Source organism: Photinus pyralis, unplaced genomic scaffold (genome assembly GCF_008802855.1).
Source record: "Photinus pyralis isolate 1611_PpyrPB1 unplaced genomic scaffold, Ppyr1.3 Ppyr1.4_LG10, whole genome shotgun sequence".
Lineage (NCBI taxonomy): Eukaryota > Metazoa > Arthropoda > Insecta > Coleoptera > Lampyridae > Photinus > Photinus pyralis.
Window position 1 is genome coordinate 18,485,653 of NW_022170250.1, and position 13,225 is coordinate 18,498,877.

The 13,225-nt window shown below is 40.4% G+C and overlaps 3 protein-coding genes across 3 annotated transcripts; 1 reads left to right on the forward strand and 2 right to left on the reverse strand.

Moving 5' to 3' along the window:
* The first annotated feature begins 4,425 nt into the window (after positions 1–4,425).
* Positions 4,426–5,676, forward strand: LOC116162408. Its single transcript, XM_031476023.1, has one exon. The coding sequence runs from the start codon at positions 4,426–4,428 to the stop codon at positions 5,674–5,676; it is 1,251 nt and encodes a 416-aa protein (XP_031331883.1).
* A 3,657-nt stretch (positions 5,677–9,333) lies between these two features.
* On the reverse strand, positions 9,334–11,650 carry LOC116160937. The gene is made up of 2 exons (XM_031474086.1): positions 9,416–11,650; positions 9,334–9,365 (listed from the first exon to the last, which is right to left on the reverse strand). The coding sequence occupies exons 1-2, from the start codon at positions 10,160–10,162 to the stop codon at positions 9,360–9,362; spliced, it is 753 nt and encodes a 250-aa protein (XP_031329946.1). The 5' UTR covers positions 10,163–11,650; the 3' UTR covers positions 9,334–9,359.
* On the reverse strand, positions 10,162–11,564 carry LOC116162409. The gene is made up of 2 exons (XM_031476024.1): positions 10,265–11,564; positions 10,162–10,178 (listed from the first exon to the last, which is right to left on the reverse strand). Exons 1-2 carry the CDS (start codon positions 11,562–11,564, stop codon positions 10,162–10,164), a joined length of 1,317 nt encoding a protein of 438 aa, XP_031331884.1.
* Positions 11,651–13,225: the final 1,575 nt, after the last annotated feature.

Sequence of the window (13,225 nt, forward strand, 5' to 3'; positions counted from 1 at the left end):
AAAGTGAAGGCCATGTGTAGGCTTGAAACTCTGCTCAAAGTCACTAGAAGGTCACGAGAGGTTTGAAACTCTGCTAACAGTCACTAGAAAAGTAACTAGGTTTGAAACTCTGCGTCACTCGAGAGGGTTGAAACTCTGCTAGTGATATAGGGGTCGATTCTAAATCAAAAAGTCACTAGAAAAGTAACTAGGTTTGTAACTCTGCTGGCGAGGTTTGCGCCTGTGCTAACGTCAAAGTCAAGGGGGTCGAGGTTTGCGCTCGAGATAAAGTATCGGAGGTGGCCGATTCTAAATTACACTATATTCTAAATATGACTTTGAAGATGTGGTGGGGATTGACGCTTATATAAGCCTCTATATGTTCGTTACAAGGTGTACATGTATTAAAGATGTCGTGGATGGCATATGCTGAGGAATCATTGGCCAAAGCTGTCGATTTCGTAACGGCCGTGAGACGCCTTAAGCAGCATTTTTCTGCATTAGCATTTGATGCAGAGCACGAGGCGATATATGGACGCGGTGAATATAGCCCAGAGGAGTGCCAAGCTATTGCCGCAAAGTATGAGTTAGGAGAGGCAATATGTGACAGTTACTTAAGCTATAAAATATGTGACGAGTGTATTATCCGGAAACTAAGGGATGCAAAGTTGGAGCAGTTTAGTGAACAGTTGCAAGCGTGGAAGGATGAGTCTTCAGAATCCGGTGAAGAGTGTTAAATTCGATGAATCCAATAATAGAACATATGTAATGGTGACGTGGCATTTTGCTTACTGGGCAGCAAGGAAAGGCCCATGGGAAACTGTAGCAGTCGATAGAGTTCGATTCCGACGTAGAATCGAGCAATATCATGCAATAATTTCTCCAGTATTAGAAGCCGATCATCGTTCGGCAATGTATCGCTGTAGATTTCAAGGTCACGAGTTGGAAATATAAGGGTGAGCGGCAGCGATGGTTTCAATCAGTCCAATAGTGTTCTTGAAACAGTTAAAATGGATCTTAACGCACTCAACACCAGTACATTCTGTAAAGTATTCAAAAATGTCAAGGACTTGGAAGTGGGGGAGAAGTTTAGAATTGTGAATGCCGACACCATAAATACAAAATATGGTGATCGAATAGTATTGGAAACTGAAAATTTTAAATGTGTGCTGCCATTACGATTCTATGAATATTTCAAGGAAGGCGATCGCCTGAACGTCCTCAAAGAGTCCTTGAAGACTAGTGATGTATTCATCGAAAGCGCCGGAACAGCGGGGAAAACTACCAATTTAAAATTTATGTAAACAATAGATTAGTGTTGTTGTATTGTTGTTGTTGTCGTGGTAAATAAAACATAATATTATAGATAATTGTCTTTTCATTTCGAAATAAAATGAATGTCCCATGAAAAAATACTTCAGTTGTGGAGTGGTCGTCGTCGTCGTGTACTTCGCTCTCTCATGAATACACTAAAGAAACTATCATCCATGGCGACGAAAAATAGCTGTAATAGTAACTATTTCACGTGCTCGTGTTGGTGTTGTAATGATAATGGATATGGATCAACGCCACCATCATCTCCTCAAGTTGAAAATATGCATAGCAAAGCGATTGAGGAACGTTTAATAGATTGTACCTCTTACGCCCTCTTCGACAGCTTAGATAATTCCAAATACATTGAAATCGGCTACAGTACACACCTTAACCTTGAACCAATCCTTCGCATCGCATGCGGCAGTGTTATGCTCATGAAAAGGGAAGATTGGGTGACACTTTTAAAATGGCAAACATATCTCGAAATGAAGTTTTTCCGATCACAAGAGATCGAAAGATGGATAGATTGGTCGAATGTGAACGAAGAGAAAGATGTCGAACGAGATCAAAGTTCGGATACACTTAATAGTAATATCACCATCTACTATACGTGGGAGTCAGTGAAGGGGGCTACTGAAAAAATGTTGAAGAGTGTAAGAATACAATGTGGCAACAGCAGCTCTCAATATTGCACGATGGAAAAGAACGATATTGAAGAACTGTTTAATTTGAAAGATATAATCAACTATCGATTTGATTTACTGGAATCATACGCTCTGTCCTGTTTCTATCAAGATTTTATCGAACAGGTGATTAACTACCGTCACTTTCGTAAAATGGAGTTTGGTGACGAGGAGGAAGAGGACGATGACGACGCTAACATCTATCGGGATATTGAAGATGTGCTAAACTATAAGAATAATGTAAATTCTCACAATACAGAGTGTGCATGATGGAAATATTACACTATAGACCTACTTATTTAATGTACCACATATATCGACGTCCTCAATAAACGATTACTGCCTTTTAGCATTTTTTCATTTGCCCCCAGATTTCCTATAAATATGCAACCACACTGTAGCATGTCAACAATGTTGAATCGGAAGCGGAAGTGTACGGATGGAAGTGGCTTGGTTAATACTCTCATAAACAAACTTCCAATTGAGCTACATATTCCCGGCTATCAATATTGCGGACCTGGTACTAAATTAGACAAAAGGTTAAGGCGCGGAGATCCCGGCATTAATCCACTAGACGCTCAGTGTAAAGAGCACGACATTAGCTATAGGGATAACCAAGACTTGGAAAGTCGACATCAAGCAGATCGAGTTTTAGAGCGCAAAGCTTGGGAACGGTTGAAAGCTTCTAACGCAAAATTAGGGGAACGAGCAGCGGCTCTCACAGTGGGCACCATCATGAAGGTAAAACGAAAGTTGGGGATGGGAGTGAAAACGAAGAAGAAGAAGAGCAGTTTATTGAACTTGCGCAGGACAATTGCTAAGAAAATGAGGAAAAGCGGCAATACCGCGGATGTTATAAAGTCAGCTGTTACTGCAGCAAATATGGCCATAAAAAGTTTAGGTGGTAGGAAAAATGTAAGCGTACCTAGAGTTATTCCCATACCAAAACAGGGTGGGGTTTTACCATTTTTGATACCCCTATTCGCCGGTTTATCGGCAGTGGGAGCTTTAGCCGGTGGCGCGGCAGGCATTGCTAAAGCAGTTAATGCATCTCGTGACGCACGTAAAATGCAAGATGAAACTTCACGCCATAATCGCACGATGGAATCGATCGCTATAGGAAATAAAAGTGGCGGTGCGCTGTATTTGAAACCTTACAAATCGGGAGGCAGTTTGGCGTTGCATTTAAAAAAAAAAAAAACTTCAAAAAATTGCCAAAGCGGCCGTTAACAGATGTAGATCTACGTAAGCACGCAAAAGGGTGTGTACCATACTTTAGGGACGTGTTTATGCGAGATAATATGCCTATATCGCCATGTAAAAATGAATCCGGGGTTATTAATTTAGATAGTCAAAGGGGGCGTGGCACTCATTGGGTCTCGTACAAAAAACGTAGTAGACGAGTTTGGTACTATGATAGTTTCGGTAATATTCCACCACCACGAGAAGTGATCGAGTATTTCCGCGACTGTAAAATCTATTATAATTACGGACAAGAGCAACAATTTGGTACAACGAATTGCGGCCATCTGTGCTTAAAATTTCTGTATAAATAACACGAGCACTGACTAAACGAGCAGTAGCTGTAATCATGTCGACGACGTTCAGCATAGAGGGCGTTGGAAATACGGCGAGTCATGATTTCTATCCCCCCATTGAACTTCCTTCGGGGAAAATGTACGTTATCGGGATGGTGGGGTTTTATGGCTGTAACAGCATAAGAAACATTCACGCGGGAAACGATAAGTTTTACTATAAAACTGAGTCAAATAGCGTATACTCCAAGGTGATAACAATTCCGCACGGTGCGTACGAGTTGGAAGAGATAGGTAAGCGAGTATATAAAAGCTCACATTCCTACAAGCCGCTTTAGTCTACGTGCAAATAACAATACGCTCAAGTGTGAACTTAGCTGCGAATTTGATATAGATTTCACCCCAAGAGATTGCATAGGACGCATGCTCGGTTTCGAATCGAAGATATTGGATGCGAATGTTCTACATACATCTGCTTTAGATATTCAAATCATTAAGCATACCAACATTCACATAGAGTGTAATCTCATTACGGGATCCTATCGAAACGGAAATCGCGCTAAGGTCCTTTACGAAATAGACGTTTCCGTTCCACCAGGTTATCGCTTAGATAAAATTCCCAGTAATACTCAATATTTGGAAGTAAATACCAGTAGAATTAGCAATATAACTATAAAGTTGACGAATCAAAAGGGCGAACCGATCGATTTCGGGGAAAGTGAACCGTTTACAGTACGATTGGAGTTAAAAGAATATGGGGTTACGTATTAATCAAGGTCCATTGCCAACCTTCCTCAACACTATAAATAAACAAGATAACCGGAAATCGAGTTATTCTCAATCGAGACAGGGACCGGGCACATTAATGCCAGTAGAAAAATTTTTCTTGGAATCCATTGGCCTGAAAGTGCAAAATGGCGGCGGCAGCAGACTCGTTAAACGTCTTTCAAAGCGTACACTTTGACGAAACGATTGTTAAATCCGATATTCATACCCATCTTCCATACGGAGGATCTTCAGATTACGGACTTTCCAGTGAAATACGAATATTAATTCAAAATCAAGAGCTGATAAGCGCCACCTACGACAGTTTTTTGTACTTGGAAGGAAAAATTGAATGGAGTCAGCCGGAAGGAGAGGGTGCCATCGCAAAAACATGCAACCTAACAAACAATTTCGCACCATTCCTTTTCGAAGAAATTCGCTATGAGTTGGGAGGTCAGAAAGTGGATGTATGCAGGAATCCTGGTATTACATCCTCACTGAAGGGATACGTATCGTATACGTCTACTGAAAGCAAAGGTCTCAAACATTTGGGGTGGTCACCGACCGATGAATCCCTTCAAGTAGATTTCAATAAGAGCAACAAGGAGAAGCATTTCGCTGTTTGCATTCCGCTAAAACACATATTCGGATGCATGGAGGACTATCGACAGGTTATCGTAAACATGCGACAAGAATTGGTATTAATTCGTGCTAGAAGCGATGCCAATTGCTACATCGGTACCGCCGACGATGCAACAATAACATTAACAAAAATTCAATGGAAAGTTCCTCACGTGACCGTTAGCGATAGCGCCAAAATTAGCCTATACGAACGCATCAATAAAGATGCTATAATCACAATGCCATTTCGTCAATGGGAACTGTACGAATTGCCCGCTTTAAAACAGGCACAGTCGGATATATGGCCAATCAAAACTTCAACTCAACTAGAGAAACCACGATGGATAATTGTGGCATTTCAACGAAGCGGTAAAAAGTTTTCACACGAAGCAAGAGCGGCCAATTTCGATAACATCAATATTCGAAATTTAAAACTGCATCTCAACTCGGAAAGTTATCCGTACGAAGCGATGCATTTAGATTTTAATGCCAACAAGTACATCATTGCATATCAAAACTATTTAAACTTTCGGCGCGATTATTACTCGAAAGATGAGCATCAAGACGCCCTCTTTGACTATTTGTATTTTAAAAGTTGCCCCATCTTCGTGCTGGACTGTTCAAAGCAAAACGAATCTCTGAAGCATTCGACGGTAGATGTTAAGTTGGAAATGGAGTCGATGGAGGCCTTCGAGGCGGGAACGGTTGCCTATTGTCTGATCCTGCACGATGCACTAATTCAATACAATCCTCTGACCGGGGAAGTGAAGAAACTATGATTTGTATTTATTTAAAATGTATAAATAAAATGTAATGATAAAAAATGTTCGTAGTCTTATTTCAACCGCGACCCCAAAATGAAGGTAGTGGTGCAGAAGCAAAAGCTGCTCGTTCAAAATCTCGACACGACGCCAAATGTGGACCGCAAAAAAACCCATGGCGTATTACTTCCAAACAGCGTAAGATGCGTCATTTGTGGACCGTCCAATTGTGGTAAAACGAATACGATGCTCAGTCTGCTAACTGAACCTAATGGTCTCCGATTCAAACACGTGTACGTCTATTCGAAATCGCTGAATCAGGACAAATATAGGGTTTTGGGGGAAATTTTGCAACCAATGAAGAATATAGGCTTCTTCACATTCAACAAGAACGCGGACATTATGGAGCCCAGTGCTGCCAAACCTAATTCGGTTTTTATCTTTGACGATATCGCTTGTGAAAAACAGGATAATATTAGAGCGTACTTTTCAATGGGCAGGCATAACGCCATCGATTGTTTCTACTTGGGTCAGACGTATTCTAAAATTCCTAAACAATTGATTAGAGATAATGCCAACTGAATTGTCCTATTCGAACAGGACGACTTGAATTTGCGACATATTTATGAAGATCATGTCGCACCCATAATAACCATGCAGCTGTTTCGAGAGATGTGTTCGGAAAGCTGGCGAACCCCGTATGGGTTTATGGTGATAAATAAGGATGCGGATGTGCAAAACGGTCGTTTCAGGAAAGGCTTCGATCACTATATAATACCATGAAAACATGTTTATTGTTCAGTTCAACTGTAACAGCTTTAACAGCTTTACCAGCTTTTAACAGCTTTAATACCTCTAACAGCTTAACAGCTGAACGGCTTTAACTAACAGCTGAACAGCTTTAACCGCTGAACAGCTTAACAGCTTTATTGGGGGGAACAGACCCTGTTCCAGTTGATCTGTTCATTTGATATCGGTTTACCTGTTCCGTTGATCATGGATAATAAGGAGATGGCCTTGAAACGACGAATAGTTCAGGCGCGTAAAGCGATACAGCAAAAGTACAATCGTCTCAAAGCGGATCGTTTTATTAAAGAAGTGGAATTTGTACGAACGTATAAACCGCTAATTCAACCGCTAGCTCAGATCGTAAAGAAAATCGAACCGCTGCCATCATCGGTTATGGAAACGAAAAAGGAGGAGCCATCAGAGGATGAAGTATTTACATCACCTCCCAAAAAACGTCAATCTCCTATACAAAAAGAAAGACACCACCACAGCGTACGACGCCTGCGATACCTTATTACACGCGAGTGAGACGTAGGCCCTCTTCCCTTACCGAGATCAGTCCGCTAGCTAGACTTCCCTACTTTCAAAAATATCCACCAACTGATATTAGTCCTATGGTTAGACCTTTTCATCCCACGGCTACTCCATCATTGAGACAGCCGCCATCATTTCTACAGAGTACAGTGATAGGAGAGCATCAACCGGAAGAAGAGGAAGACGAGTCCTCTATCGCATCAGAATCATCTGCTTCATTACTTGATATGCAAGGTTCGCAAGCCTTTTTGGAACAATACAAACACCTACCACGTATATACGTTGAGCGCATGATAAGAGATACGAGTAATGCAATTGACACCACCTTTGGAATTCATTATAATGTCGAAACGGATAAGTGGAGAATGGGCAAGACGGAGGTGACGATAGATGACGAAGATTTGGTCATTAACGGGATCCGGTACAAAGGTACTGCGGGGCTATACGAACTTATCATCATGAATGAACCGGATGAATCGCTAGTATCCAAGCAGGATAGAAGTAACTATAAGCAGATAATAATAGCAACTCATGTCGCACGACGCAATTACGACCCCACCGAACAGATTCGTGGGAATAAGAGCATAAAGTATACGCTTATAATAAAGCCTCTACTGAAGGAGGAGGAAGCGGCGAATAGGGGGCGTGCGAAATCGGGAAGCGGTGTTACTCTATTCAAGGAACTCGACCGGCCGATCGAATTCAAATACTGGAATAGCGTGCATGAATTGATTAGAGACCTAGAGGTTTTATGGGGTGAAAAAATGGCAGGCAACACAGGAGTAAAAAATGATATAATATCAATCGTGGAAGAGCTGTACGAGGAGGGTTACATACAAAAGCCCACGCAGCGATTTTTACGTCAACTAGTATAAATACCCCATTTCCGTCTTCCCCGCCTACATTCATCATGGATAAATTCGGACGTTCTCATACCCATGCTCAATTTGGAAAATTGCTAAAGACAAAATTTTCCATTACCGACGATACTATAAATGTGGAACGTAAGAGACTAAGTAATGTTGAGGATCCTATTGAACGTCATGATGCTCTAACCTTACAACATTACCTATCAACAAGACTGGATCTCAATGGAAATCGTTTGATGAATGTGGCCGATCCAGTAGACGATGGCGATGCCATAAATAGAGGATACTTCATGTATTACATGCAGATTGCGAAAGTACCTGTAGACGGTCTTCGTAATTACGTGGAGGCACTAGAGGAAGAGTTGAAGGCGGTCAAAGCAACCCTACATAAACTAATAGAGGATGCAGCAGGTGGTGAACGAGTTACACAAAGCGGCGCGCAAAAACTTCCCCCGTAGACGTATCATCATTAAAGGCTTCGATGATCTTTGGCAAGCAGATCTAGCCGAATTTATACCTTACGCAAAAGAGAATAAAGGCTACAAATACATATTGGTAGTTATCGATTGTTTTTCAAAATATCTATGGACGCGAGGGTTGAAGACTAAAACGGGTGAGGAGGTGACAAAAGCCGTACAGGCTATTTTCAAATCTACGAGACGCAGACCGAAAAATCTACAGACCGATGCCGGGAAGGAATTCTATAACAAATCATTCGCCAAATTGATGATGCAAGAACGCATTAATCACTATTCCACGTACAGTACGAAAAAGGCTGCACTGGCCGAGAGGGTTATAAGAAGTATAAAAAACCCCTTGTACCGGCAGTTTAGTTTACGTGGAAAATATGTATGGATAGATGCAATCGAATCGATCACGAGCGAGTACAATAATCGTAAACATCGAACAACGGGGATGAAACCGATCGAAGTGAAGGCCGATACAAAGCTGGACGCCTACCGCCACATCAAGCTCTTCAACAAGAGATATCGTTTTAATGTTGGCGATGTTGTTCGAATTAGCAAATTTAAATGTATATTTGCGAAGGGCTACACACCCAACTGGTCTAGCGAACTATTCAAAATTGTAAAAGTACGAATAACCAATCCGGTGACGTACTTATTGGAAGACATGAATGGAAAACCGATTTTGGGTGGATTTTATGAGCAAGAGTTGCAAAAGGCCAAATATTCAGATGTATATTTGGTTGAAAAAATACTCCGCCGGAAGAAGGATAAAGTTTATGTGAAGTGGTGGGGCTTAGAAGAAAAATCTTGGATCGATAAAAATGATATAGTTTAATATTGTAATTTTTTTTTATAAATAAAAACAAATATTTTAGAGTGTTTTTTTTTTATTGTTACGTTTAAGGAATTCTCATAACCTATCTACTGCATCTAGTGTTGATGCTTAAATAAAACTCTATATATGCAGGTGCTATTTTATTTTCCATAAATATACATTTGATAAAGATATTTGAAAGCTCCTGGATCGTTGCACTGGTTCAGCTTACAGCTACAATTATAAAAAATTAATTTTTCAGCTTCTCACTCCCGATACACTACCTGCTCGTAGCCCCAAGGAAGAGTGTTAATGCAGTCTGGTTGAATAATCCGCTTATCGTCGTGCGGACTAAGGACCACTTTATTCTGTTTGATTGTAAATACAGAATGCTTTTTCGATCTGATGAGGTGCTGATGACTCTTTATAATGTCGGCATTAAACAGTGAGTTCTTGTAATCATCTATGGTGATTGTCTTAATACTCGCTGCAGTTGATCCCTTAGATTTTTTAACTACATCTTTTGTATCTACGCGATAAGCGTACATTTTAGCGCGAAGACCAACAAATTCCAGCATAATTTTGCCATTGCTTTCGTCCTTCATTAGACCGGGAACCTTTTTATTCACTAGCGGTATTCCAAAAACGTTATCGCGCTCATAACTGGACGTATCGAATAGATGTATATCCTCCTTTATCATCGACTCGTATATGTCGGGTACGTTGGTGAACGAGTAAATCAGACTGTCGGTATCGGTGTATAAGAGTTTAGCGTTATTTTGGAATTTAGGCAGTACGTAATCGTAATGGAAATTGTAAAGGAACGTTTTGGAAATGTCTAGAACCGCAAAACCCACATATATCGGTTTGTTGAGGAACACCTCTAATCGATTCATTTCAATAATGACCATATCGTTATCAAATAAGGTGCAACTATGAAAATTTGGTTTTGCAATGCACGCCATTGCTCCATATCTTCCCTCGTAGCGAGATACGAGACGTACATCTTTATATTTCCTTACGTTCCCCATTAATTTCCCAAACACACTGTTGACCCATCAATTTGAAAAAGTGTATTTCGAATTCGTTTTTTGCTTGCTTTCTCATGGTCGCATTTAAATCAACGTACGTACGTAGCCACGGCGATTGCTTGAAACGTAAGACGTGATGTATTTTCACTAATTTTAATCCGTGTCGGACGTACAACTTTAAATTCCGATAATGGACGACGTAGTTACGTTTCGCGTATAATGTCAGCAATAGTTTCTTTAATTTCGAGCCTGGGGGAATTCTATGTTCGGGAGCCAATGGCAGCTGACTGTGGGTCTTATGAATATGATTGGGATAGTCAAAATCGCATTCTAGAATGTAGCCAATGTCCGAATCGTCTGGATGATTTAATATGTCTAGCGTTTCAAAGTTTTCTACAAACGAAAATTCTCCGCATGGAAGCGGCTCACACATTGTGCGCCCATAAAGCGAGTTTACGTCCAAGTACATTAAGTAGTTCGTAGGGAGGTTGGGATCGTATCCGCTTAACATATATTTATTGTTCGCTTTAGCATATCGAGTACTACACTGAGTTACACCGCCTCGAGTTCCACTCTCGATGAAAAGAATTTGATCGATATCGGTTAAAAGTTCCAGTTTAACACCCGTAATTTTTAACATGGCGTCAAATGCGAGCCCTGGAGCCGTGTAATAGTGCAAAGGATCCAGCTGATACGTTTGCATGCAAGTGATTCGGAAAGTTTCGAAAATATCGGCCAAAAGAAGCACGTCCGTTTTTAAGTAAGGATCGGAGTATTGACCTAAGGTTTGAATGGAAAATACGCGCCACACGTTTGAAGCGTGCTCGTACTCTTCGTCAGTAATGTCCTCGTTATGTAAATGACTAAAAAATGCATCCTTTGGCGGTAAAGCGGTCTCATCTAGCTTTTCCCAACAATCCAAATATTCGTAGGGGAAAACACCTTTTCTCGTTAGCAGATTGAACTCGGTGTCGTTACGACTATAGGATTTAGTGATAGTTTTCTGTTCGTCACCCAAGTACGCTGATAATTTATCAATACTACTACTCATAAATCGGAACGAGTCGATAAATCGAAAAGAAATTTTTGTATTGTCCACGTATTTTGTAAAAGAGATGTACTTTTCTTTGTTTAATGGGAGCAATTTTATGTGGCCCGGTAAACCAGTGGATAGTTCTCGAATAAAAAAATGCGCATCGTAACCGCTTAGATTATGAAATACGACGGGAATTACGGTGCTATCTTGGTAGTTTATGTTGCACCGAGAGTGTGAAGCGCCCCTATACAGACCTCTGCCCTTATGATTATGGTCCCTACAGCGAATGTCCCCATCCACGAAAGGTTTTTCACAAATGTGACAGTGCGTGGCATTCTCGAAATCTTTGCGTTGCTCATCACTCATCGTCTCCATGGGAACTGGGTTGTTAAAAATTGTATTCGTCCAAACTGCAATGTCCCCTAATTGTTTAATAAACCATTGAATGCAGTCTGCGCCCCGATACAATGAAAATTTTGAAAGAGACTCATCGTATGAACATTTCAGATAGAACGCGATACTAAAGGGTATGTGTTTCTGGAATAATTTCGTACAATCATCGTTGTTGCCAAGATCGCCATCGCATTTAACTAGAATGCTTTCAAGGTCAGCGTAAATAGCGAACGGGACCTTCTCCTTGTACGCGTAATGCGCAAATTCTAAATATTTCTCTGTTTCGTTTGGTACCCTAGCAGCGCACTCGTTTATTTGCTGACAGTAGGTAGAGTGTTTCGCAAGAAGGGCGCTGGAGGAGAAATGGTTTAAGCATACATTGCAAAAAAATTTCTTATGACCCCACTTCGATAGTTGCGAAGATAATAAGGCCGACATATTTTTAATCCAAGCAAAATGGTAATGAGTTCGCGGACTGTCTTTGGAAGATAATACTAATAAATTTACGGTGCGAGGAGCATTGCGGTTGCTACTCACCATGAATGGCATAACACGCTGCTTTTCGACACAGTACAAATTAATAGAGAGATTGTTCAATTTCTCAAACTTCTTTACATCATTAAGCTTAATGGGGAATTGAATATTGCCACGATTTAACACGGTATCGAAATGAGGATATTTTGACACCCTATCTACATGATTGTTCGCCGGATACAAAGCCGAAACTATTGCCCAAAGAAAGCAAAATTCGTCATTATTTTTTACATTAATAACCGCATGCTTTCGAGCGATAAATTCTGGCGTTTTAATGAAAGTTGAAATACCGCCCCTTATGGGAACGTATTTGTTTATGTTTACTTTTAAATTGTGTATTTCCTGTAAAGCGAACCCGGACCCTTCTTCCTGATATAATGAAAGCTTATTCTGTAACCTATCGATCACTTCATTGTCATAACACTCGCGCAAATCAGTTCCCCCGTCAATAATCAAATTTTTCGTTGCAAACGTTTTCAAAGTGACATCGAGATTTTGAGGATTAATGAAACTACATACAAGAGCGACGTTTACTTTTAACATTGACTTACGTGACATAACGCTTACCTTTTCAGTGAAAATATCGTAAGCCTTTTGCAAAAAAATTAACGGGTCTTTGTATTCGAAATTCACAATTATACCAGTTAAAAGGCGAGATTTAAAACAGGAGTGCACTGAGCGCCAGATTAGAGGACGCACATTACCATTACCTAATCCACCACCTTGAACGTTACTTAGCTTTTTCTCTAGAAGCAATGCATAATATTTAAGAAGTGCCAAATTTGATTCTAATCTAGCCGGATTTTCATTTTTATTATATATTTTATTACTAAGAGCTTTTTCTACTATGGAAACATTATCACGTAAAATTGATAAATGACGAACAATCTCATCCCTATGTTTTAATAAAGAAATACACTCCCGTGTCAGATTTACGATCCGAGTGCTCATTAATCCTACCGGATGATACCATATTTGCACACGCCTGTTACGTTGCAATGTCACTGCACAGATGTGCGACTTGCACACGTTTATCTGTTTGAACTGAGGGTTCACGGGTGTCTTTATATTACCATCCTATGAGTCATGGTTTTTTCCAA